Raw genomic sequence first — 20,644 nt, 5'->3', positions numbered from 1 at the left:
GTGGAGAGGTGCTGAGTGCAGGGCAGAGTCCGTTCCGCCCGCGCTGGCAGCAGTGGCAGGGACTCACGCAGGGGGTGGCAGGGAGTGGCAAATGACCAGGACATGCAGGATGGTCAGCGGCTCTGAGGCCCACAGGCTACAGGTGTGTCCCTTCTGAGGTCAGGTTTCCAAGAAAAGGAGCAACGTGGTCAGTGGAGTTTCAGAAAGTGGATCTAGCAGCATCTGTTTGGGTTTGTGACTATGTATTAGCTCAGCGGTCACCACCTGGTGGTCCGAGGACCACTGGTGGTCCATAAGTTCCGAAAGGCTGGCGACCGCTGTATTAGATGGATCCTCTCAATCTCTAGTGCAGGTCAGTGTTAAAGGCTGTTTCTGACTCATTGGATCAGGCATAGACTCAAAGCCTCCAGAGACCGCCTCTGCCTACAGACTGATAGGATTCTGATTTGAATTACCCCCCAGGCAATCATCCTCAGGCGTGGTGAGAGTTTTATCAACAGGGTGGGGCAGTTGCTTCTGCCTGGAGGCTAATTGTTACATTTAATCTCTAAGTGGCCTCAGGGCAAGGTGTTTTCCAATAGGGTGTGTCGACTGTCTTCCCCCCAGGCAAGGCAGATGTCTATGTGGGAGAGATGTCCTCCACTGCCTGAGGGAATGACTCAGCCCAGGAAACTTGGGGTGTCTGCCTTCTGAGCTCTATCCCCCAAGTCCCCAGTCCTGGGTTCTGCTCTCACAGCTCCAGTCCACTTCACCTGCCCTCTGCCAGGGCACAAGGTGGGTGGCTCCACAGGGAATTTTTGTGTGTTGGCCCTTTAAGAGGGTGCCCCAACTTTCAGCTGCCACTCCCTGGCAGACAGCACCCCACTGGTTTTCACAGCCAGATGTTATGTGGGTACCCTCCTCAGTTTGGTGCTCTCTGCTGGGGGGCCCAGCTTGGGGATTAGATCTCAGAGTTCTCCATGGCACCCCCCACAGCTGAGATATCTCTCCGGGACTTCAGTTGCCGTCTGTGGGCGCCCGGCCAGCCCTTTCGAGCCTCCGCCCCTCCTACCAGTTCAATGCGGTCTCCACCTTCGGTCCTTGGGTATCAGGGTTCTCTCCTGCGAGTTTTCCATTGATTATTCAGGAAGCCTTTCCGTATTTCAGTTGTAATTCCAGCTTGTTCCTGGGAGCATGTCCGTACAGCATCCTCCTAGTCTGCTGCCATTTTTAATCTCTCTCTAGCAGCGTCTGAAATCCGGGTTTGGGAGAGAGACAAGGAGACCAGCAGGAGCGGGGAGGGGGGCTGTGTCCATGTGAGCGATGCCAGGCCTGGACAAGAGCAGTGGGGTGGGGTGCAGAGGAGGAGCACAGGAGGGTCCCCAGTCTGACTGGGCAGGGGAGAGAGAGATAGAATTATCTGGGGACAATGAGGCCCTTTTTCGGAGGGGATGCCTGTGACAGAGCAGGTGTTCAGCTCAGGTGTTGCCTGCAGGTGTTGGGGCCTCCTGGACGAAGTATCAGGCTAGGCTGAGCACCCCAACCTGGGAATCCTGTGTCCACGCAGCCACAAAGTCACTGCAGGTCAGGTGCCCTCTCCGCTGGCAGCTCTGCGTGGGGCAGGCATGGCCTCCAAGGTCACGTGGCAGGAGAGGGGAGAACCACACAGGATGTGCTGCAGGGGTCAGGCCCGGGTTCACGCCATTGCCCACATCCCATTGGCCAGAGCCCCAGTCACGGCCTCCACCTCCCTGCACAGGAGGCTGGCAAGTGCAGGGCACGAGGACACGTGGCCAGCCCCGCCCGGCACCGGCACGTGGGCAGGGAGGCTTGGCCTTTGGAACTGGAGAACAGGAGAGTGCAGGGCCTGCGCCGGAGATTTGGGCGGGGCTGTTGAGTGGGATCGCTCGGTGCGGGGGGGGGGGGGGGGGGGGTGGATTCGAAGGAAGAGATAAAATGGCGACACCACACGTGCCTCTGAGGAGGTGTTTCGGAATTCCCAGAGGATGACTCGAGATTGAGTCCAAATCTCTTGTTTTCAAATATCCGATTACTTGTTGTCATGCAGACCAGGCAGGCAGACTCTTCCCTGATTTCTCGGCTTCCATATGGCTCCTCGCGTGGCTCAGGCAGCCAAAAGCAGTTGGCAGGGCTTGGGGACCGCTGCCCCGCCCGCGCTCTGCAAGGCCAGGCCCCTCGGAGAGATGATGGAGCTGCAGGCGAGGCACAAAGCCTTCCATTCTAATAAACACTTTGAAAGAGAACTCTCGGGCTTCTGGCCTTTAAGATTCATCTCAGAAATCACACTTTTTGGCTACCAAACTACTGAATATGAAACGGATTTTTTTAATGTAAATGCTCTGCACACTTACTTTTTCCCACAAATAAAATTTGGGTTGAAAATCATGGCTTTAGGGATTCCAGCTCGGAGGGTAACTAAAGCTTACTGCCTTCCCGGGAAGGGACGCCGTAATCCAGGCGAACAGCGAGCCCAGGGTGGGTCTGCAAGGCCCTTTCCTGAGGCTCGTGTCCCCTGAGCCTACAAGGGTCATGGCTCTGGGGCTGTGTCACTTTTTGTCCTCCACTTATTCTCAGGGCCCAGCACAGTTCTGGGCACATAGGAGGCACTTAACAAGTATTGAGGGGGTGGTTGGATGGATGGATGGATGGATGGATGGATGGATGGATGAGGAGATGGGTGGGTGGGTGAATGGATATATACATGGATGAATGATAATAAATAAATTGATGGGTGGATAGATGAATGGGTGATGGATGGGTAAGAGGGTAGATGGAAGATCGATGGGTGAGTAGGTAGATGGACAGTGGATGGATGGGTGTTTGGTTGGATGGATCGATGGTGGATAAATGGGTAAATGGATGGATGGATGAATTGATGGATGATGGATGGGTGGGTGGGTGGATGGATGGATGGATGGATGGGTGGGTGGATGGATGGGTGAATGGGTGGGTGGGTGGATGGATGGATGGATGGATGGGTGGGTGGGTAGGTGGGTGGGTGGATGGATGGGTGAGGACCACAGCTGCATGGCCCCGTGAAGGGCGGTCACACAATCGGGACGGGGGGCCCCGCGCCCCGCAGCACTGTCCGTGGAAATGGTGGCCCTGGGGGCTGTGTGGAAGGGCCGTGTGCGTCTGGGGATGCCAGAGCCACAGGCTCCCCGCTGCCCCCAGGGCCACGTGCGTGCGCACGGGAAAGGGACGGCCAGGCAGACCTGGAAATGCCAGGTGCTGGCGTGCCCCCCCTCCCTCCGACAGGCTTCGCCCCAGGACGGACGGCTTGCTGGCCGGGGAGTTAAGAACGGCGTGCGGAAGAGCGTTAAAACGGGGATCGGGGGTGTCAGTTGTGCCTCAATAAGGCTGGTTTTCAACGAGAAAGCGGTGGCCTCTGGCTCCCCAGTCATCCCTGCAGCCCAGCCCCTGCGTGTGCCTGCGCGGGCCCTGCCGGCCGTGGGCAGTGGCGAAGTGACAGTGGAGGAGCGGAAGGTCCCCATGTCGCCGCGTTCCTCCCTCACCCTCGTCGGCCTGGCAGCGCCCTGTGAGGTGGGCACTCCCAGGGCACCCCATTCCATCTAGGGGGGAGGCTCGGCCGGGTGTGCATTCAAGGGGTCGGGGTGGCTGTTGGAGCTGCAGCGGCCTCCCGGGGCTGCCTCTCCTGGCGGCCCCCCACCCCCCCACCCCCACCACCCCCCATCCTCCTGCCGCCCCACCCACAGGGCACACCTCCTCCCCTTGGCCTGATTCCCGGGTGCCCGTGGCCCCCACCCCTCCGGACCCTGAGGCCGGTCTAGGGGGCTGAGGTCGGCAGTGAGTGGGCCTGTGTCCCCCAGGAAGAGGTGTCCAGGCCCCAGCCCGGAGCCTGTGAGCGGGGCCTCCTCTGGAAATAGCAGACGGCATGGAGCCGGTCTCAGAAAGGCAAGTGTCCTGTGGGCCCTGGCGTGGGGTCCCCGAGTGGCTGAAACTCAGGGACGGAGACTGCAGGGCGGTGCAGGGGGGGGGGGGGGGGGGAGACCGGGTTGTTCAGGGGACAGGGGTCGCTTTGCCAGAGGAGTTCTGGCGGAGACGGGCACACAGCGGTGTGAACTGGTGACTGTGACTGCTTAATGCTCTGAACCCGACTCTTAAACAGCTTCCGTGGGCACCTCAGCGTCCCAGTCCCACGCAGGGTAGGGTCAGCCACGGAACCCCCGGCCCCCGCGGGACGGACCCCCGGCCCCCGCAGGCACAGCCCTCCGCCGGCAGGACGGCTGGCTCCCCGGACCCGGCGAAGCCCCCGCAGGTCTGAGAGGGAAGAGGGCCGGCGCTGCAGGGTCAGACGCTGGTGACAAGCCCTGGAGATGTGTTGACCCTAAAAGCGCTCGAGCGGCAGCCCCCCGTCGGCGCCCAGAACAGCCGTCCCGGGGAGGCGTCAGCTCGGGGCAGCACGGGACGCCGGCCCCTGGGAGCCGAGAGCCGAGAGCCGGGCGGGGGGCGGGGGCAGATGGCAAACGTGAGGTGCGGGAGGAAGCCAGGTCTCCCCTCTCCGCGGACAGGCCCCGGGGTCACCCAGGAAGCCCCCGCTGGCGGGGACGGCATTGGGGCGGGGCCTGGGACACCGGGACCCTGCGGAGCGGGAGCGGCCCCGCGGGGCCCGTCGGAGCGGGGAGGGCGAAGGGCGGGGAAGGCGCCGCCTCCGAGGCCGGAGGAGGCTCCGGGCCGTCCGCCTGCACCTGGCCCCGGGCTGGGCGCCCGGAACTGCGAGCAGCGCGGCCTGTGGGGAGCCCCTCCCGCCGCAGCGCCTCGTCGGCGGCCCACGCTAACACCCCTTTTCCCTGAGGTTCGAGCTTGGCCCTTGCTCAGCCTGGCGAGGCGTCCGGTCTGCAGCCACGACGACGTGGGGGGCCTCGGGACACCCCCCCTCCCCCCAATGAAGCGCTTTCCCAGCAGCCCCTGCAGCAGGGCAGCGCCGCCTGCAGGCTGAGTGCGGGGAGCCCGGGACCGCACTGCGTGGGGCACCCGCACCCGCCGCCTCCGCTGGGGGACCGGGCACACCCCCCCCCCCACCCCGGGCAGGAGACAGCTGGGCCCAGCGCCCCTCACCGGCTGGGGACGGTGAGCGAGTCACGTGACGCCCAGCTGCTCCCTCGTGTAAGCGGGGTTCCCAGCAGCACCCGATCAGACGTGTTTGACTTCACGTTCCCGTTTGGCTACAAGGACAATGTGCCGGCCCCGCCCTCCGGTCCCTCCCGGGCCTCTCTAGTCATGACGCTGCGAGCACCGAGGGAGCGGGGAGCCAGGCTGCCCGGTTCGAACCCCAGCACCAGCTCCCGGTTCAAACCCCAGCACCCCAGCTCCCGGCTCAAACCCCAGCACCCCAGCTCCGGCTCAAACCCCAGCACCCCAGCACCCCCAGCTCCCAGCTCAAACCCCAGCACCCCCAGCTCCCGGCTCAAACCCCAGCACCGGGTTCAAACCCCAGCACCCCAGCTCCCGGCTCAAACCCCAGCACCGGGTTCAAACCCCAGCACCCCAGCTCCCGGCTCAAACCCCAGCACCCCCAGCTCCCGGCTCAAACCCCAGCACCGGGTTCAAACCCCAGCACCCCAGCTCCCGGCTCAAACCCCAGCACCGGGTTCAAACCCCAGCACCCCAGCTCCCGGCTCAAACCCCAGCACCGGGTTCAAATCCCAGCACCCCAGCTCCCGGCTTGAACCCCAGCACCCCCAGCTCCCAGCGCTGTGTGCAGGCTCAGGCGGCCCGCACCCTCTGCTTCTGCCGGTGATGGCGTGCCCACCTGCCCCGCCTGCCCTCTCTGCAGGACCGCGGGGGACGGAGGTGATGTGGGGACTGCGCAGGTGGAGCCTGCTCCCTGGGAAGGCTGGACAAGGAAGGTGGGAGGTGACGGCCGCGCGGGGAGGCGGGAGGGCGGAGGGGGATGAGGCCAATCGGCGTCAGAGGCTGATAATGGAGCCGCATCCAGAAAGGGTTTCTGAGCCCTCAAGGCCCCGTAAATAAAGGCTGGGGCCGCAGGAGGCGCCGGGCAGAGAAGGGGGCAGGGGCAGACGGTCGGCCATCACTCCCGGCAGCCCGGCCAGCTGCCCCGGGCACCCTCACTGCCAAGTCCGGGTCCAAGTCCGGGTCCTCCCTTGGGGGGACTCTGCCTGTGCCAGAGGGGAGCTGGTTTGTACCCACGTGCCAGGGTCCAAGCATTGGGCCCAGAAGGCAGCCAGGTGCCAGCTGTGTGGGGCCCGGCCCAGACCCTGTGTGCGGGCACGTGGCTGGTTCCTGACCCGCTGTGGGCAGGGGAGGCTCAACAAGAGAGGCTTCTGAGAAATGACCCCGACTTCCTCTCCCTCCACATAAGCACTACTAAGTGCCTGGCATTGGGTGGGCACTGGCACGCAGTGGGGGACAGAAGACCCGCTTCCCGGAGCCCAGAGTACCCACAGAGCCTGCCAGGTGCACCCACATGACCTCACAGCGGCAACAGACGCGCAGCCAGTCGTGAGGAAAAGGCTGGGACTCGCACCCGGGTCCAGGGCAGCTCTCAGAGCCAGGCGGGCCGCCGCCCCTGGGCTCAGGACGCAGGCCCGTGGGGAGGGTGCACGCCCAGGTTCAGCCCAAATCCCCCAGCTCGGGGGGCTGGGCCAGTGGTCATGCCTCGTACATACGTTCACTCACCTGGCCCTCAAACATGCCCGTGAGGTGGGTGTTCTTACCCCCATGGACAGATGGGGAAACTGAGGCAGAGAGGCTAAGAAGCTTGCCCAAGGCGATCAGCTAATGCACTGAGCCAGGGTCTGATGCCCAAGGCCCAGGCCTAGTGCCCTCAGGCAACAGGGAGCGAGGCAGGGCTGGTCTGCGAGGGGCTGGGTGGGGAAGAGGGGGCGGGGCTGGGGTGGAGACCTGGCACAGCCCCGCCCCTTGGCGGTAAGAAGCAGCACCGGAGGGCGGGGCACACCGTGCCAACCCTGAGACGGGGTCCGAGACCCTCCACTGCCAGGCCGGCTGATGGTCACGTCCTCCCTTCTTCCCAGAGCCACTCCGGGTCCAAAGGCCAGGCCTCGGCTGCTCCGAACGGCAGGCCACACTGAGGTGCGGCTCGGGGCATGATCTCAGAAGTCCCCATTCACCTTCAGCGGGGGCCCGAGGGGGGGACCCTGGCAGGGAGGGGGGACAGGGAGACAGGCCTGCAGCCCCGCCCGCCCGGCAGACAGCGGTTAGCGAGAATAACGAATTAGGAAATGCATGTTCATTTTCTGTTTAGTCAGAATTTGGATTTCAAAGCAGGCCCTGTGTGGACTCAGATTGACTGCAGCCTGTCTCCCAGGGCCTGTCACTCAACGCCTGGCCCCCACGGTCCACCAGCCCCTCTGGGTCCAAGCAGCTTTCTGCGGGGCGCGGGGGGGCGGGGGCAGCTATCGAGGCGGTGCGCAGCCGCTGACCAAGACAGGCAGGTGGACGGCCCGGGCTAGGAACATTTCAATGGGAGTCTCCTAGCAAATTCCGATTACACAACAGTGTTATCAACCGCAGCCTCCTGGTGCCTGTTAGCTCCTCAGCCCTTACTCGTCTCAGCTGAGCGGTCCTGCCCTTTGACCAACCTCTCCACTCCCTCACTCCCCCCCCCCCCCCCCCCAGCAATCTGCCTCCGTGCGTCTGGCCTTTGTTCAGGTTCCACAAGCAGGTGATACCCAGGCCCACCCTGTAGTCACCAAGGGCGACTGAGGGCGGAAGGGCGACCTCTGCCGGGGTCGGGGTTCGGGTCAGACCTTGGACCCGGTGGGGAGGCCGCCCCGCAGCTGCACTGCTGTGTGGGGGCCGCAGCGAGGGGACGCCAGGGAAGCTCTGGGCGGCGGGCGGCGGTGGGCGGCGGTGAGCAGCCTGCATGGGGCTGCACAGCACGAGGCTCCTGTGGAAACCGGGACAGTGCTGGGGAAGCGACAGCTCCGGCTCCCTGCGAGGCCAGGTCTCGGGGTAGCTGTTGCTCGATTCTGTCACCCCCTAAGTAAGCACTGCCCTCGCCCCCGAGTGAGGCCTGGGGTGCGGGGGGGCTTGCTCAGGCCCCCACAGCTGGCGGGGCCTGGACTTGAGCCCTGGGCTGTGTAAGTCCAATCCACTGCCTGCCCCTCACCCTGCGAGAACGGGGAGCAGGGAAAGGCTGCCTGGCCAGGAAGGCTTCATGGAGGCGGCGGCATCTTCACCGAGCACTGAAGGGGGCTTAGAGCAGGAAAGGCCTTTTCCAGAAAGAGGAGAAAACACGCTAACAGCAGAGTGAGGAACCAGAGGGCAAAGCCTCAGGCAAACGGGGTCTTTGCAAGCCTGGACAGACCCATGGACGGACCCGAGGAGTCTCCCGACTCGCCCCCAAAGGGCAGCGGAGAGGAGCTGCGGGAAGGAAGGGCCGGTGAACACAGCCCCGAGGCCCGGATGGAAGATGCTCTTTCCTCTTGAAAACATGCGGTTTCAGCCTGCGTTTGGGATGCACTTGCTCTAAAACGTAGGCCCTGCCCTGCAGTCCCCGTCTCACGTGTCCGGTGCGTCACCGGGCAGCCCGCTCCGGCGCAGCGTCCTCACTTCCCTCCAGCCGCGCCTGTTGGGTGGTGAGCTGTGCGGAGCGAGAACTACCCAGGGAAGCCGCGCGTGTAAGAGCTCACGGTCCTGCTTTTCCCAGAGAGAAGGCGGAAGCCGCGTGTGGTCCGGCCTCCTGCCGCCTTCGTTCTCACGGCCTGTGCTCCCCTGGAGTCCCCCCCCCCTCCCGCCCCCGCCATCGTGGCCCAGCTCGGAGGCGCTCTGTGAGGCCCCCAGGCGCCCACCCACCCCCCTCCCTTCCCCACAGCCCTGCAGCTCCTAGAACCACGCAACCTGCTCGCACTCAGAGCGTTTGTGGCATCCTCCCCCGCCCCCCCCTCCCCCCCCACCCCCCCTCCCTGTCCCCACCGTCCCAGCGCCTGGGGCAGGGCCGGGGACCTAGGCGGAGCTTGAAACCTATTTGGGAAAGGAAGCAGACGGGTGGGCTGGGGGAACAGAAGTGAGGTTCCTGCACCCCCAAAGCAGCAGGGCAGCGACTGGGCATGTGTGGGGGCCCGGGATGAACGGAGGGCTTGGCCTGCGCGGGTCAGACATGGGCTCTGTCCCCTCCCCGCACCTGTCTCAGCACAGGGCCCCCACCCACCAGGCTGTGCCTCATGCCCCACCGACGCCCACCTTTGCAGCCTCTCCCGCCCACTGCCCCATCGTCAGCCGCTGAGCAGCAAGCGTGGCGCTGTCCCCGCACCGAGCGGGCGTGTGCGGGAGCCGAAGGTTTCCCTTACGTGGGGGGGGGGACTCCGCGAGCGGGCTCAGGGCTCCAAGTTCGCTGAGGCCTCCGCAGCCAGCCTGGGGTGCGCACTCCGGCCCTGGGCTCACACTGGCCCCTGCGGGGCGGGAAGGGTGCTGATGGGATCCGGTCACTGTCCCACTAGAAGGCAAGGAATGCGGTCAGCCTGGGCGCCCAGGGCTCCATCTGGTGCTGAGCTGGAAAGGAAGTCGGGCTGCTATGGGCTAAATGTCTGAACCCCCAAATTCACACGTGGAAGCCCTAACCCCGGGGGGCATGTGGAGGAGGGGCCTCTGGGGGTGATCAGGCCTGGATGAGGGCACGAGGGTGGCCCCATGATGCCATGAGCGTCCTTATAAGAAAGGAAGACCCCACAGCAAAACGGCGCCCTCCTCACCCCAGGAGAGAACCCCACCAGCACCCGGCCAGGCGGCCCCTCCGCTGGGACCCCCGCCTCCCGAACCGCGAGGAGGTGCCCTTGTGCCATCTAGGCCCGCCCTGCTCCGGGGTGTCCTGCCCAGCCCAGCCCGGAGGAGGGGGCCCCGGCCCCTGCTCACCTTCTCATGGTGCGGTGCCCAGCCCTGTGAGCCGGCCCGTTCACAGATGAGAAACGGGGCTCCGGGAAAGAGGGCTGCGCGGTTACTGAGGGGCAGAGACACCCCGAGGAGATTTCACTCACACAACAGGAGAGGCGGCTCAAACCCGTCATCGCCCTCCAACCGTGTCGCCCCAGGAAACTTACCCATAAATGGGGGGGGGGGGGTATTTACCACAAAGAGCTGCTCCAACAGGAAATGCTGCTGTGAGCTGAGTGCTGGCCGCTGTTACGCCAGCGGTTCGCCCAGGAGCAAGGCTTTCCCGTTGGGCCCGCCCTCTGCACGGAAGGGCCCCTGGCACCTCCAAAGCCCAGCCCACCCCCTCGGGAGGCTATGGGCCCGCCCCCTGCACGGAAGGGCCCCTGGCACCTCCAAAGCCCGGCCCACCCCCTCGGGAGGCTATGGGCCCGCCCCCTGCACGGAAGGGCCCCTGGCACCTCCAAAGCCCGGCCCACCCCCTCGGGAGGCTATGGGTCCGCCCCCTGCACGGAAGGGCCCCTGGCACCTCCAAAGCCCGGCCCACCCCCTCGGGAGGCTATGGGTCCGCCCCCTGCACGGAAGGGCCCCTGGCACCTCCAAAGCCCGGCCCACCCCCTCGGGAGGCTATGGGCCCGCCCCCTGCACGGAAGGGCCCCTGGCACCTCCAAAGCCTGGCCCGCCCCCTTGGGAGGCTATGGGCCCGCCCGGTGCGCCCGGGCACAGAGCTCAGACCTGCTGCGGTGGGGGGGGTGGGGGGGGGGTAACAGCATTCCCGGGCAGCTGGCTGGGCTCTGTGCAAAGTGACTTCAGCTTGACCGTCCGTGGCCCCTCGGTGGCATTCTCTTACCAAGCGCACCCTTTCGCTCCGGAGCCCGTGCCCAGGGCGGCGTGGCGGTGACGCTGCTGCTGGGCTGCCAGGTCCCTCTTCCAGGGAGGCCTCCCCCCCTTCCCGCACCCTGTTCTCCTGCGGGGGGGGGGGGGTTCTGGGGCATCCCCTGTACCCAGAAACAAAGTGGGCCAACAATGAGAGGCGGCTAACCCATCTGGGTCCTGAGACCCAAAGGAGCGCTGACCTGACGGAGAACGCAACGCCGCCCTCACAGGGTGATCACGGGCCGGTGCGCGGCTGGGCTCTCCCTCGCGCTCACAGGACCCAGGTGCTGGGGGGGGGGGGGTCTTACCTGGGGCTCCTGGGGTGCTGGTGGAGTCCTTGTGTCCCCGCTGGGGGCCGCGCTCTGCTCCTAGCGGCGCCCACCCGGGACTCTTCACCTCCCACCTGCCAACCAGCCGTCACAGCCGAGTCCTCCCCGTGCTCGCAGCTCGGACTTCACCTGCTGGAGGACACGCGCAGCTGTTAGCGCCCACGGTCAGCCCGCCCGATAATCCCCACCGAGGTCAAGGGACCCTCCCTGCATCTGCAAGCCCTCCGCAGCCGCGCCCAGCTCAGTGTTGGAGAGGGTGGGACCTCGGGCCCCGCTTCAGGGTTCTGTCTACCACGCCCATCGTACCGCGTCCGTTTGCTTTTCAATTTGCTTATTTTGGAGTTTGAGGAAGGATGAAAGTGATGCCCCACTGAGGGCCGATGATGATGATGTGCAGCCTGCAGCCGTCGGTGGACACGGATTCCAGCTTCAGCCCCGACAGGCACATGGAAGCTACGATTAGCCGGGGAAACACACAGAAGCTCTCCCTGTCTCCACGTGCATGACCTCGAGCAAGTCGCAGACCTGGTGACTGACAGCCAGCCGCACTGCGGGCGGTGGCAGGAGGGCATCGAGCCTGGCCCCGGCTGCTCGGCCCACATGCTGTCGAGCCATCTGCACGGCCTTCTCCGGAGCACGCTCTGCTTGCTACACGCCGCCCCATCCTTGTCGGGGCACCACGTGCCGTCTAGCTTGGTCTTCACGCGCCCCCTCGGCCAGGCCTCCCATCCCCGTTGCTGGAAGGGTGTTCCGCTGGCTGGCGCATGTAAGGAGCCATGGATGGGTCCATGGATGGGACACTCCCAGACCAGCAGCTTCATCTCCACGTGGACACGACCTGCACTGCGGTGATCACGTTCTAGACCTCAGGACTCCCCAGCAGGCTCCCCAGAGCAGTGGCAAATGACACCTCTTCCGCCCGCCCCAGCGCCCTTTGGAGCAGTTCCCAATGTGGCCACGAGATGGCAGCACAGGCAGGCCTCTGGGGCAGGGTGCCCAGTGCTGGTCTGTCTTGGGACACAGGCTGTCAATTCCCCCGCTTCCACCGTGAGCTCCTTAGGGCAGGACGCCCATCTGATTTCCTCGGAGCCCAAGAGTTAGGAAAGGAATATTTGCATCTCTTCACAACCCCACAATAAGTAAAATGATCCCCGTCTTACAGGTCGGCACATTAAGGCTAAGAGCAAGTAAGTGACTTGCCCAAGGTCACAGCCAATGAAAATCATGACATATTGCTTTAAATTTTAATACAGAAAATTTCACATATACAAACCTCCACAGTATCCATCATCCAGCTGAACCACTATCAGTATTTTGCCACTTGTGTTTCTCCGATACTCATTTTTGTTTTTTACTAGAATATTTAAAGTAAACTCCAGACACTGTGGAAATTCACTGTAATTACTTTCAACTTTACCTCTAAACCAGGCATCCTCAAACTACGGCCCGCCGAGGACATTTATCCGGCCCACCGGGTGTTTCTGCCATTTTGTTTTTTTAGTTCAAAGTAAGATATGTGCAGTGTGCATAGGAATTTGTTCATAGTTTTTTTTAAACTATAGGCTGGCCCTCCAACGGTCTGAGGGACAGTGAACTGGCCCCGTTTAAAAAGTTTGAGGACCCCTGCTCTAAACGATTAGGACATTTTTTTCGTAATCAGCTATCTCTTCCTAACAAAAGTAGCAATAACTCATTACTATCTAAGACTGTTTATCTTCACATTTCCCCACGGGCTCACAAAATATCTTTGTTAGTTGGTTTGTTGCATCATGATCCAAATAAGGTCCACACATCCCATTCGATTATGTCTTTAAGCGCTTTTATCCCCAAACAGTCCTAATTCCTCTTTTATCTCCGTGCCCTTAATTAACAACCCGGTGTTTCCCACAGAACATCCTGAATTCTGGGTTGGCTGTTTGCCTTCTCCTACAGGTGGCACAGGGCCTGCCCGGCACGCAGTAGGTGTTCATTCAACGTTATGAATACTTAAGGGGGAGCAAAGTGAAGGAATAGAGGTCTGGTCCTCAAAAATGTGACAAGCAGCAGCACTCTACTTGGAAGAAACCACAGGCTCCGGCCCTCGGATCTTGGGGAGACCACAGGCTCCAGCCCTCGGATCTTGGGGAGACCACAGGCTCCAGCCCTCGGATCCTGGGGAGACCACAGGCTCCAGCCCTCGGATCCTGGGGAGACCACAGGCTCCAGCCCTCGGATCCTGGGGAGACCACAGGCTCCAGCCCTCGGATCCTGGGGAGACCACAGGCTCCAGCCCTCGGATCTTGGGGAGACCACGGCTCCAGCCCTCGGATCTCGCAGAGGACTGCAGGCCAGGCAGTACTGAGCAGGAGCCAGGCCAGAGCTCCGGGGCCTCCTGGAGGGGCGGCCGGTGGACAGGGGCACTGACCTTTCACATCGATGACAGCTGCATTGTGAGCTTTAGCTGTGTCTCCACTTTTCCTAGGTGCTGTTCTTATTTCGTTCTGTTTTGTTTTATTCCAAGGAAACTGAAGGTGATAGAAAAGTGCAAAGAAAACCAACACGTACCCGTCATCCAACATCAACCCCGTTCACGTTCTGTCACATTTGCTTCCTGGGTTTTTGTTATTTTGTTGTTGATTTGTTGTTGTTGTTGTTGTTGCTGTAATTTTTAATGAAACACAGATAGCGATGGCGTGCTCTAACCACGACTCGCTCCTTCTCCTTCGCCACCACCGAGCAACAGCGTGAGGGGGTGGAGCCTCCTAACCCGCTCTTTCAGACGGGCCTGCAGGTGCACTGGGGCGCTGGTATAGTTTCTATACGTCACGTGCAAGGAAAATCCTTTCTCCCCCCTGCATTGCATCGACACTGGGCGCCAGGAGCCGGGCTGTAGGGAAAGAGGCCAAACGCCCGCCCCGCCCCCAAACTGTCTCCAAGAGCAAAGAGCGAAACGGGGTGCTGGTGCGGAAAACGGGCCCAAGAACCACGAGCGCCCCCAACGTGCGCACTTCCGGCGCCCCTTTCCCGCCCCCCCCAAGCTTCCTCCTCATTGGTGTTTCCCTTGACCACGCCCCGCCCGCGGAGGGTCTCCTCCCACTGTTTCCTTCAACTTTCCCCTCGTCCTGGGGCTTGGGAAGCCCTCCGACCCCGCCCACCCACCGTGACCCACGACTATTGGTGACTCTTGTCCGTCCATCAGGAGAAAGACGGTCGCGAATTGGCTGAAAGAAAGTAGGAGGCACAGAGTCTGCGCGAGTTGCTTGGCCCCAGAGGGGGCGGGCCAGCGGCCCCCGCGCATGCCCGGTGCGTGCGCAGTGCCGGCGCGGGTGGCAGTCATGGCGGCTCGGTGCGTGAGGTTGGTGCGGCGCAGCCTCCCGGCTTTGGCGTTCTCTCTTAGGTAAGGGGCGCCGGCGGCCCTGGGCTGAAGGGCGCGGCCCTCGGTGCCGTCCTGCCCGAGTCTGGTCCGGGGACGGGCCGTCGTGGGCTGCGGACGCCCGCGCGGGCCTGGGGTGTGGAAGGGACGGTGCGCCCCGTGTGCCCGAGGCCCGCGCTGAGCCCGCAGCGTCCCCGGGCCCGTGGACAGCCCACGTGCGCGCGCCCGGGCACAGGCAGCCTCGGCCTCGGGGCCGCCGGGACCGCAGGGCTGGGCCCCCGTGGGCGGAAAGTTTTCTGGAACCAGGGTTCGGGTCAGCAGTCCACGGGCATTTTCCACGCGGCCCGTGTTCCCGCTCCACCTCCGCCTTTCGGAGTCTGAGGTCAGAAGTGCAGCGGAGCCCGACCCGCCGTGACGAGTTTGGCGTTTAGACAGCAGTGACTTCACAGTGCGGGTCCCCAGAGCTGGGCCCGCAAACCCGGCCCCCTGCACGGGGAGCCCGGCGAGGGTCACAGATGATGAAAGGGGTTTGAGGCGATTGCTACCCCGACAAATGATGTAAACAAAACGTGCGAACAAAAGAGCAGTGGCCCACCTGGAGCACCTGAGTGAAAGGCTTTTGCTCAGGTTGTTTGTGGCCTTGTATCTGGAATTAGTTGCCCGGAAAGGCCTGACCAGTCGGCATTAATTTCTGTGAAAAGAGGCTCAAACCGGGGAGTCAGGAGAGCTGAATTGCACTCAGATCCCTTGGGGCAGCTGAACTCTCGGAGACTCAGTTTCCCTCTCAGCATCTCCTGCTACCCAGCCCCCTGCTGGCAGCACCACGGGCAGGGAAGCAGAGGGCTGTGACCCTCACGCCCAGAGGGCAGAACACCTAGAAAATAAAACAGGTTTCACAGCAGCACGCTCCATTTTAGGACTATTCGTTTTTTTAAGTCACAGAAATAAAAAGACAGTAAGAAGGTATTGCTCCCCCCCCCCCCCCCCCCCCCCCCCCGCGAGCAGACGAATGGGCCCTTCATTTCTCTCTCCGCCCAGGACCGCGCACAGGGTTTCGGTCTGATGTTACACGAGGCGGCCGTGTTTGGGTGGCATTTCTTGCACTGCTGCAGATTGGGAGCAACTGCCCATCCCTGCAGGCTGCACTGACAGCTTTCCTGTTCACTGAGGCTGTCCTCTGTTCTGGGAAGAAAGTGGAATGTAGCTCCTCCTCAGATGGGACCCTCGGGTCCTGGTGAAGAGATCTGGGTTTTAAGACTGTTCTGTCATTTACTCGTGGCTTTGTGACCTTGGGCTTAATTGCTTAACCTTTTGGACGTGGGGACCAGACTGGATCATGTTAAGTCACCTCTACCTCCAGGATTCGTCTCAGAGTTGTTTTTCCCCGGTGCATCCCCCATGCCTTGGCCAAGCAGTTCCCTCTTCCTGAAGTGGGTCTGCGGTCCACTCCGACTCTTTATGTGTAACTTTTAATTTAACTTTAGAGAGGCAGGGGGGGAGAGAGAGAGAGAAACATCGATTGGTTGCCTCCCATATGTGCCCCACCAGGCTGGGAATCTGGGGGTCAAACCTGCCACCTCTCGGTGTATGGAACGACGCTCCAACCCACTGAGCCACCCGGCCAGCCTTACCTGTAACTCTTAGCTGTCCTTCAAGGTCCCTCTGCATGAAGCCTTTCATTTTTCCATTCTCCAAAGCTAAGAAATAGTCTATGCGCAGCCTTCCAGAGCCTCCCCTTTTATCACGTTTAAACCCAAAATTATAGTTCCTTGCGTATAGATACCTCCTTTGCGTGACATGAGTGCCCTGTGGCAGGATGTCTGCCCCTTCACCTTTGTGGTCAGCATCAGCTCTGGGCCTCACGTCTGCTAATAGCTGCCCACCAGTACTCGGGGGGGCCTGGAGGACACAGCTCAGGGGGACAGGAGAGGAGGCTGGCAGGTAGCCTGGGACACGTCCGTACTAGCTGCAGAGGGTTGTCTACCAATAGTTTCTATACATCATGTGCAAGGTAAACCCTTTCTCCCCCAGCAAGTCAATAGCAAATAGTCTGACGTTACCTCAGACTGAAAGATCCTACCTCTGCCTTGCATGCACTTCCCCAGGCCCACTCCTCGGCTGCTGTGCACAGCTGCAAAGCAGAAGAACAGTGGCCAGAACTTGGAAGAGGACGTGGGTCAGACTGACCAGAAGACGGACACTCCCTGTGCAGAGAAGACGCTCATGGAGGAGAAGGCCAAGTTAGAGGAGCAGCTGAAGGACACTATGGTAAGGCCGCAGGCTCTTAGGGAAGATGGTCGGTTGAGCGCCAGGCGAGTTCATAGTTCGTCCCAGGACTACGCTGGGGCCTGCAGCATGCTCCTGCTGAAGGAGGGACTGGAACCCAAGTCCTGCACGGCTCTGGCTCTGCCATGAGACTCATCGTTACGTGCTACGTAGATTGCACTGAGCTAAGATTTCAGTTGGTCTTTACATACAAGGAACACCAGCATGGCTGTTTAAGCTGGGTGTGAGGGTGGGCAGCGGTTTGTGAACTCGGCAGTAAGGTGGGTGCATAGTCAGTTCCTTCAGGATTTAAGAATGGTAATACCGGACACGTGGGTGCTGACACTGTTCCAGCGCCTTTATGTATATTGATCCTCGCAGGCCCCAGGAAGTCAATTGCTAAGATCCCTGTTTACAGACGAGGAAACTGAGGCACAGGAAAGTTAAGTAAACTTCCTAAGGTCGCCTGGCTGCTGAGTGCAGAGCCGGGGTTTGAGCCTTGGAGACCTTGCTCTTGACCATTGCACTGGAATTGCCTGAATGAAGACTGGAAACGGGGTTGTAGTCGCTCCCCCACTCCCCAGAGTAATCTAGTCCACTTTAAAAATTGATCGGGGCAAAATGTGAGATTACAGTCAAGTGGTGCGACATGAGGACGATCCCACAATTCAGATGCTTACACGCAGTAAGGGTCCGCCAGGCTTATGGGGCTGCTGGGCTCCCCTTAAGTGGGAAACTTGTTAAGGAAGTGAATGGCCCTTCCTTGGGTGATGAGGCCGTCAGGGCCCCGAGAAAGCCGTTTTCCTTTCTCTTCCCTCAGCTGTCTGCTGAGTAAGGATGGCCGGGGGGCCACATAGTATCTGTCACCTTGACATCGGACTCCCCGCTTGCTGGAAGGTGACACGGGTGTGACTCATTTCTACGTTGAGCTGCACTGTCTGTAGTCCAAAGTCTCAGACATGATAATAGATGTCATTTGTATTTTGACTTGCGGTTTGTTATGTCAGATTTGCTTTCCTATGAATTTGTTCTATGCTTTATTCATGTAAAGTTTCCTTTTTCATTTTTTAGGAAAAATATAAGCGAGCTTTGGCAGATACTGAGAACTTGCGGCAGAGGACCCAAAAATTGGTGGAGGAGGCAAAGTTATATGGTAACTTTTATCATTGTTTGATATTGATCTGGGAAATAGGGGAACGGAGGGCAGGGGGGTGTGTACGTATGTATCACACAGCGAGGTCAGCCAGGGGGGAGCCTGCTGGTTGTCCTCTCCCCCTGCCCCCTTTAAGGAGAAACTTGGAGTTGTGACTGGCACTTTGAGTCGTAAGCAGGAGGCTTCCTCGCTCCACATGGAGCCTCGGTGTGGACCTGCGGGTCATCCTGGCAGGTCAACCTCTCTGGTGTCGTTTCCTTGGCATCACCAGCAACCACGTTGTACCACTTAAGATCTCCTCAGGTGCTGTTGTCACCTTTGAGTATCTGTCCCTGTCCTTCCACTTTACAGTTGAGACCATTGAGGCTCCGTGACCGGCCACTCATCACAAAGCTAGCGGTGGGCCCTGCGCTCCCACTCACTGTGCTCATTAGCCCGAGGCCGCCGTCGGTTCCTGCGGGGCGGGGCCGTGGTGGAAGCAGGCGCCAGTGTGGGTGCTCTCGCCATGCCTTCCAGTCGGCATCTGAACCTTTTCTTTGAAACCACAAAAATTGTGTAATACGCTGCCTTGAAGTTTGAGTGACCTTTCTGACGTTCTGTCTTCTGCTAGATGAAGGCGAAGTCTTGGTAACTCTTACCCAACAGTGCCCAGTAGCTGCCAACATTGAATACACGTAGTGTCCCAGGCACTCGAGGCATACGTGACTCTGTCGGTCCTCCTCCCGTCACTGGGAGGCACGATCGTCCCGCTTTACAACTGAAGGGCTGAGACCCAGCGAGGCTGACCGGGATGTGCCCCAGGCCCCGTGCTGTCTGCTGCTGGGCGGGCGGGGGCGGGGCGCTCTGCGGGAGCAGGCGGTTTCTCCGGGGCTGGAGCAGGGCTGAGGGGGTGGTTCTGCACATTTTCAGCTGCCAGTCTCCACACCTAATTAGCTCTTGTCCAAACCCAGAAAAGGCTTTGGGGGTTCGTATTTCTCTCTCAGTCGGGCCATTGAGGTTAGTTTTGAGTAGCCCACTCAGTTGACACGGGTGGAATGCAAATGTTCTTCTTGGACTCTGTTCAGGCATCCAGGGCTTCTGCAAGGACTTGTTGGAGGTCGCAGACATCCTGGAGAAGGCCACACAGAGCGTTCCCAAAGAGGAGGTCACAGAGGACAACCCGCACCTGAAGAGCCTCTACGAGGGGCTGGTCATGACCGAGGTCCAGATCCAGAAGGTGTTCACCAAGCACGGCCTGCTCAGGCTGGACCCCGTGGGCGCCAAGTTCGACCCCTACGAGCACGAGGCCTTGTTCCACACGCCGGTGGAGGGGAAGGAGCCGGGCACGGTGGCGCTGGTCAACAAAGTGGGCTACAAGCTGCACGGGCGCACCCTGCGGCCCGCCCTGGTGGGGGTGGTGAAGGAAGCGTAGCTTCTCTCAGGCTCCGTGGGTTGTGGGTAATCACTGGCTGTAACTCTTAAAGGGCTGGTTCGTCTGTGAATACTCCAAACCTTGTTGGAAAGCTTTAGTAACCAGCGGCTAACAGGAAATTGGGCCCATTGCTCAGCTGTTACCGGACTCTAATTTGGGAGCCTGTTTATTGATTTTCAATACACGTTTAATAGTTCACATGCTTACAGAGCAGACACCACTGGGCCCTCGGGTTTCGTGAATAATGCTACATCTGCTCAAAGTCTGATGACACCAGAGTATTTACAATGAATAAAAGGTCTCCGGGAATTGTCTGTTTGGCTAGCGGGCCACGCCACCTGCCCTGTGCGCCTTCTGCTTCTCGCTGTCCGTGCGAGCTCAGCAGTCCTCGGCCCTCTGCACCTCATTCAGGGGAGGAAAGGCAGTTTAACTTGGTTCTGGCTCAGGAAACTTGTGTGCTTGGTGGAGGACATAGTGCGTCCACCTGTAATCACCATCTAGCTGCTAAGTGACCGACTCCTGGCTTTTCTTTGGAGGTACCTTAACGATTCTCCCCACCTAGAATAAGACGGGTTTGACGAAATCAGTTACTCTCGTCCTGTTTTGTTCAAGTACGTGTAGAAATGTTTCTCTTATATTCAGCTAGGTACTAATGACCTGAAGGTATGTCCCTAGTAAGATGGTCTTTCTCAAAACCCGAGGGCTGCATGCTTGGTAAATTTTAAATGTTGTTTAGTGTTTAAATTTTATTTGAGGATTAAAGCCCCGATGTTTATTTTCCTACTTTCTGATAAGTCTCTTGTGTCCCTTGGTGGCGATCCTTACTAAGGAGAGCGTGACTTGGCTTCCATCAGGGCACTGCAGGCCGGCGTGGGACTGGCCTGCTCCGGGCGGACGTGTCTGCCTGAGGACCATGACGGGACCACACACTCGGGACCCACAGCAGGACAGCCTGCGGAAGCTGGCCTGGGACTCGCCACAGGACCGGCCGTGTCTGTTAGGAACGAAAAACAGCCGCCACTGCCTTGGCCTAAGGGGTGCGGAGAAAACAGGGCAATTTTACTTGGCTGATAATTTTGAAGATGTACTGTTCCCATAATTAAAATTGCAATACATACAATTTCAAACTCTCCTTCAATTGTAAGACATATCCCAGAACTAAAGGCCGCCCGCCTCGTGCTGATGAACCGGGACGGAGCCGCAGCTCCGCCGGTCCTCGGCTGTGAGTGCCTCCCTCCCCCTCCTGCACTCGCTGGGAAAGAGGCTGCGCAGGAGTCATTTCAGATCACTCCTGTGAGTGTCCGCCCGCCCTCCCTGTGCAGAGCTACGACTGCTGAAAGCCATGCGGGCACCCAGCTCACTAGCCCCAGCCATCGGTTCCCGTTCAG

At 60.6% G+C, this 20,644-nt stretch overlaps 1 protein-coding gene and 1 long non-coding RNA gene across 3 annotated transcripts; one reads left to right on the top strand and one right to left on the bottom strand.

The window, feature by feature from the left end:
- Positions 1 to 10,553: 10,553 nt before the first annotated feature.
- On the bottom strand, positions 10,554 to 14,015 carry LOC307100173. 2 transcript variants are annotated; one of them, XR_013813586.1, is made up of 3 exons: positions 13,620 to 14,015; positions 11,055 to 11,207; positions 10,554 to 10,868 (listed from the first exon to the last, which is right to left on the bottom strand). It is a non-coding gene; the product is annotated as an uncharacterized lncRNA (long non-coding RNA). The 2 variants fall into 2 exon arrangements; XR_013813587.1 differs by having other exon boundaries at positions 11,055 to 11,204.
- Positions 14,016 to 14,312: 297 nt separating this feature from the next.
- On the top strand, positions 14,313 to 20,635 carry GRPEL1 (GrpE like 1, mitochondrial). Its single transcript, XM_079795825.1, has 4 exons — positions 14,313 to 14,451; positions 16,533 to 16,695; positions 17,764 to 17,845; positions 18,910 to 20,635. The coding sequence occupies exons 1-4, from the start codon at positions 14,351 to 14,353 to the stop codon at positions 19,254 to 19,256; spliced, it is 693 nt and encodes a 230-aa protein (XP_079651951.1). The 5' UTR covers positions 14,313 to 14,350; the 3' UTR covers positions 19,257 to 20,635.
- The last annotated feature ends 9 nt before the right edge of the window (positions 20,636 to 20,644 follow it).

This window comes from Cnephaeus nilssonii, assembly GCF_951640355.1.
Source record: "Cnephaeus nilssonii genome assembly, chromosome: 1".
NCBI lineage: Eukaryota > Metazoa > Chordata > Mammalia > Chiroptera > Vespertilionidae > Cnephaeus > Cnephaeus nilssonii.
The sequence above is the reverse complement of the archived record's forward strand: the minus strand, read 5'-3'. Positions and strand labels throughout refer to the sequence as shown.

What these genes read in the sequence shown, in the direction of transcription:
- GRPEL1 (XM_079795825.1), top strand. Translation starts at nt 14,351, where the DNA reads ATGCCCGGTGCGTGCGCAGTGCCGGCGCGGGTGGCAGTCATGGCGGCT. An exon ending in GCTTTGGCGTTCTCTCTTAG is followed by an intron (nt 14,452 to 16,532) that starts GTAAGGGGCGCC and finishes GCACTTCCCCAG; the next exon opens with GCCCACTCCTCGGCTGCTGT. An exon ending in GGAGGAGGCAAAGTTATATG is followed by an intron (nt 17,846 to 18,909) that starts GTAACTTTTATC and finishes GACTCTGTTCAG; the next exon opens with GCATCCAGGGCTTCTGCAAG.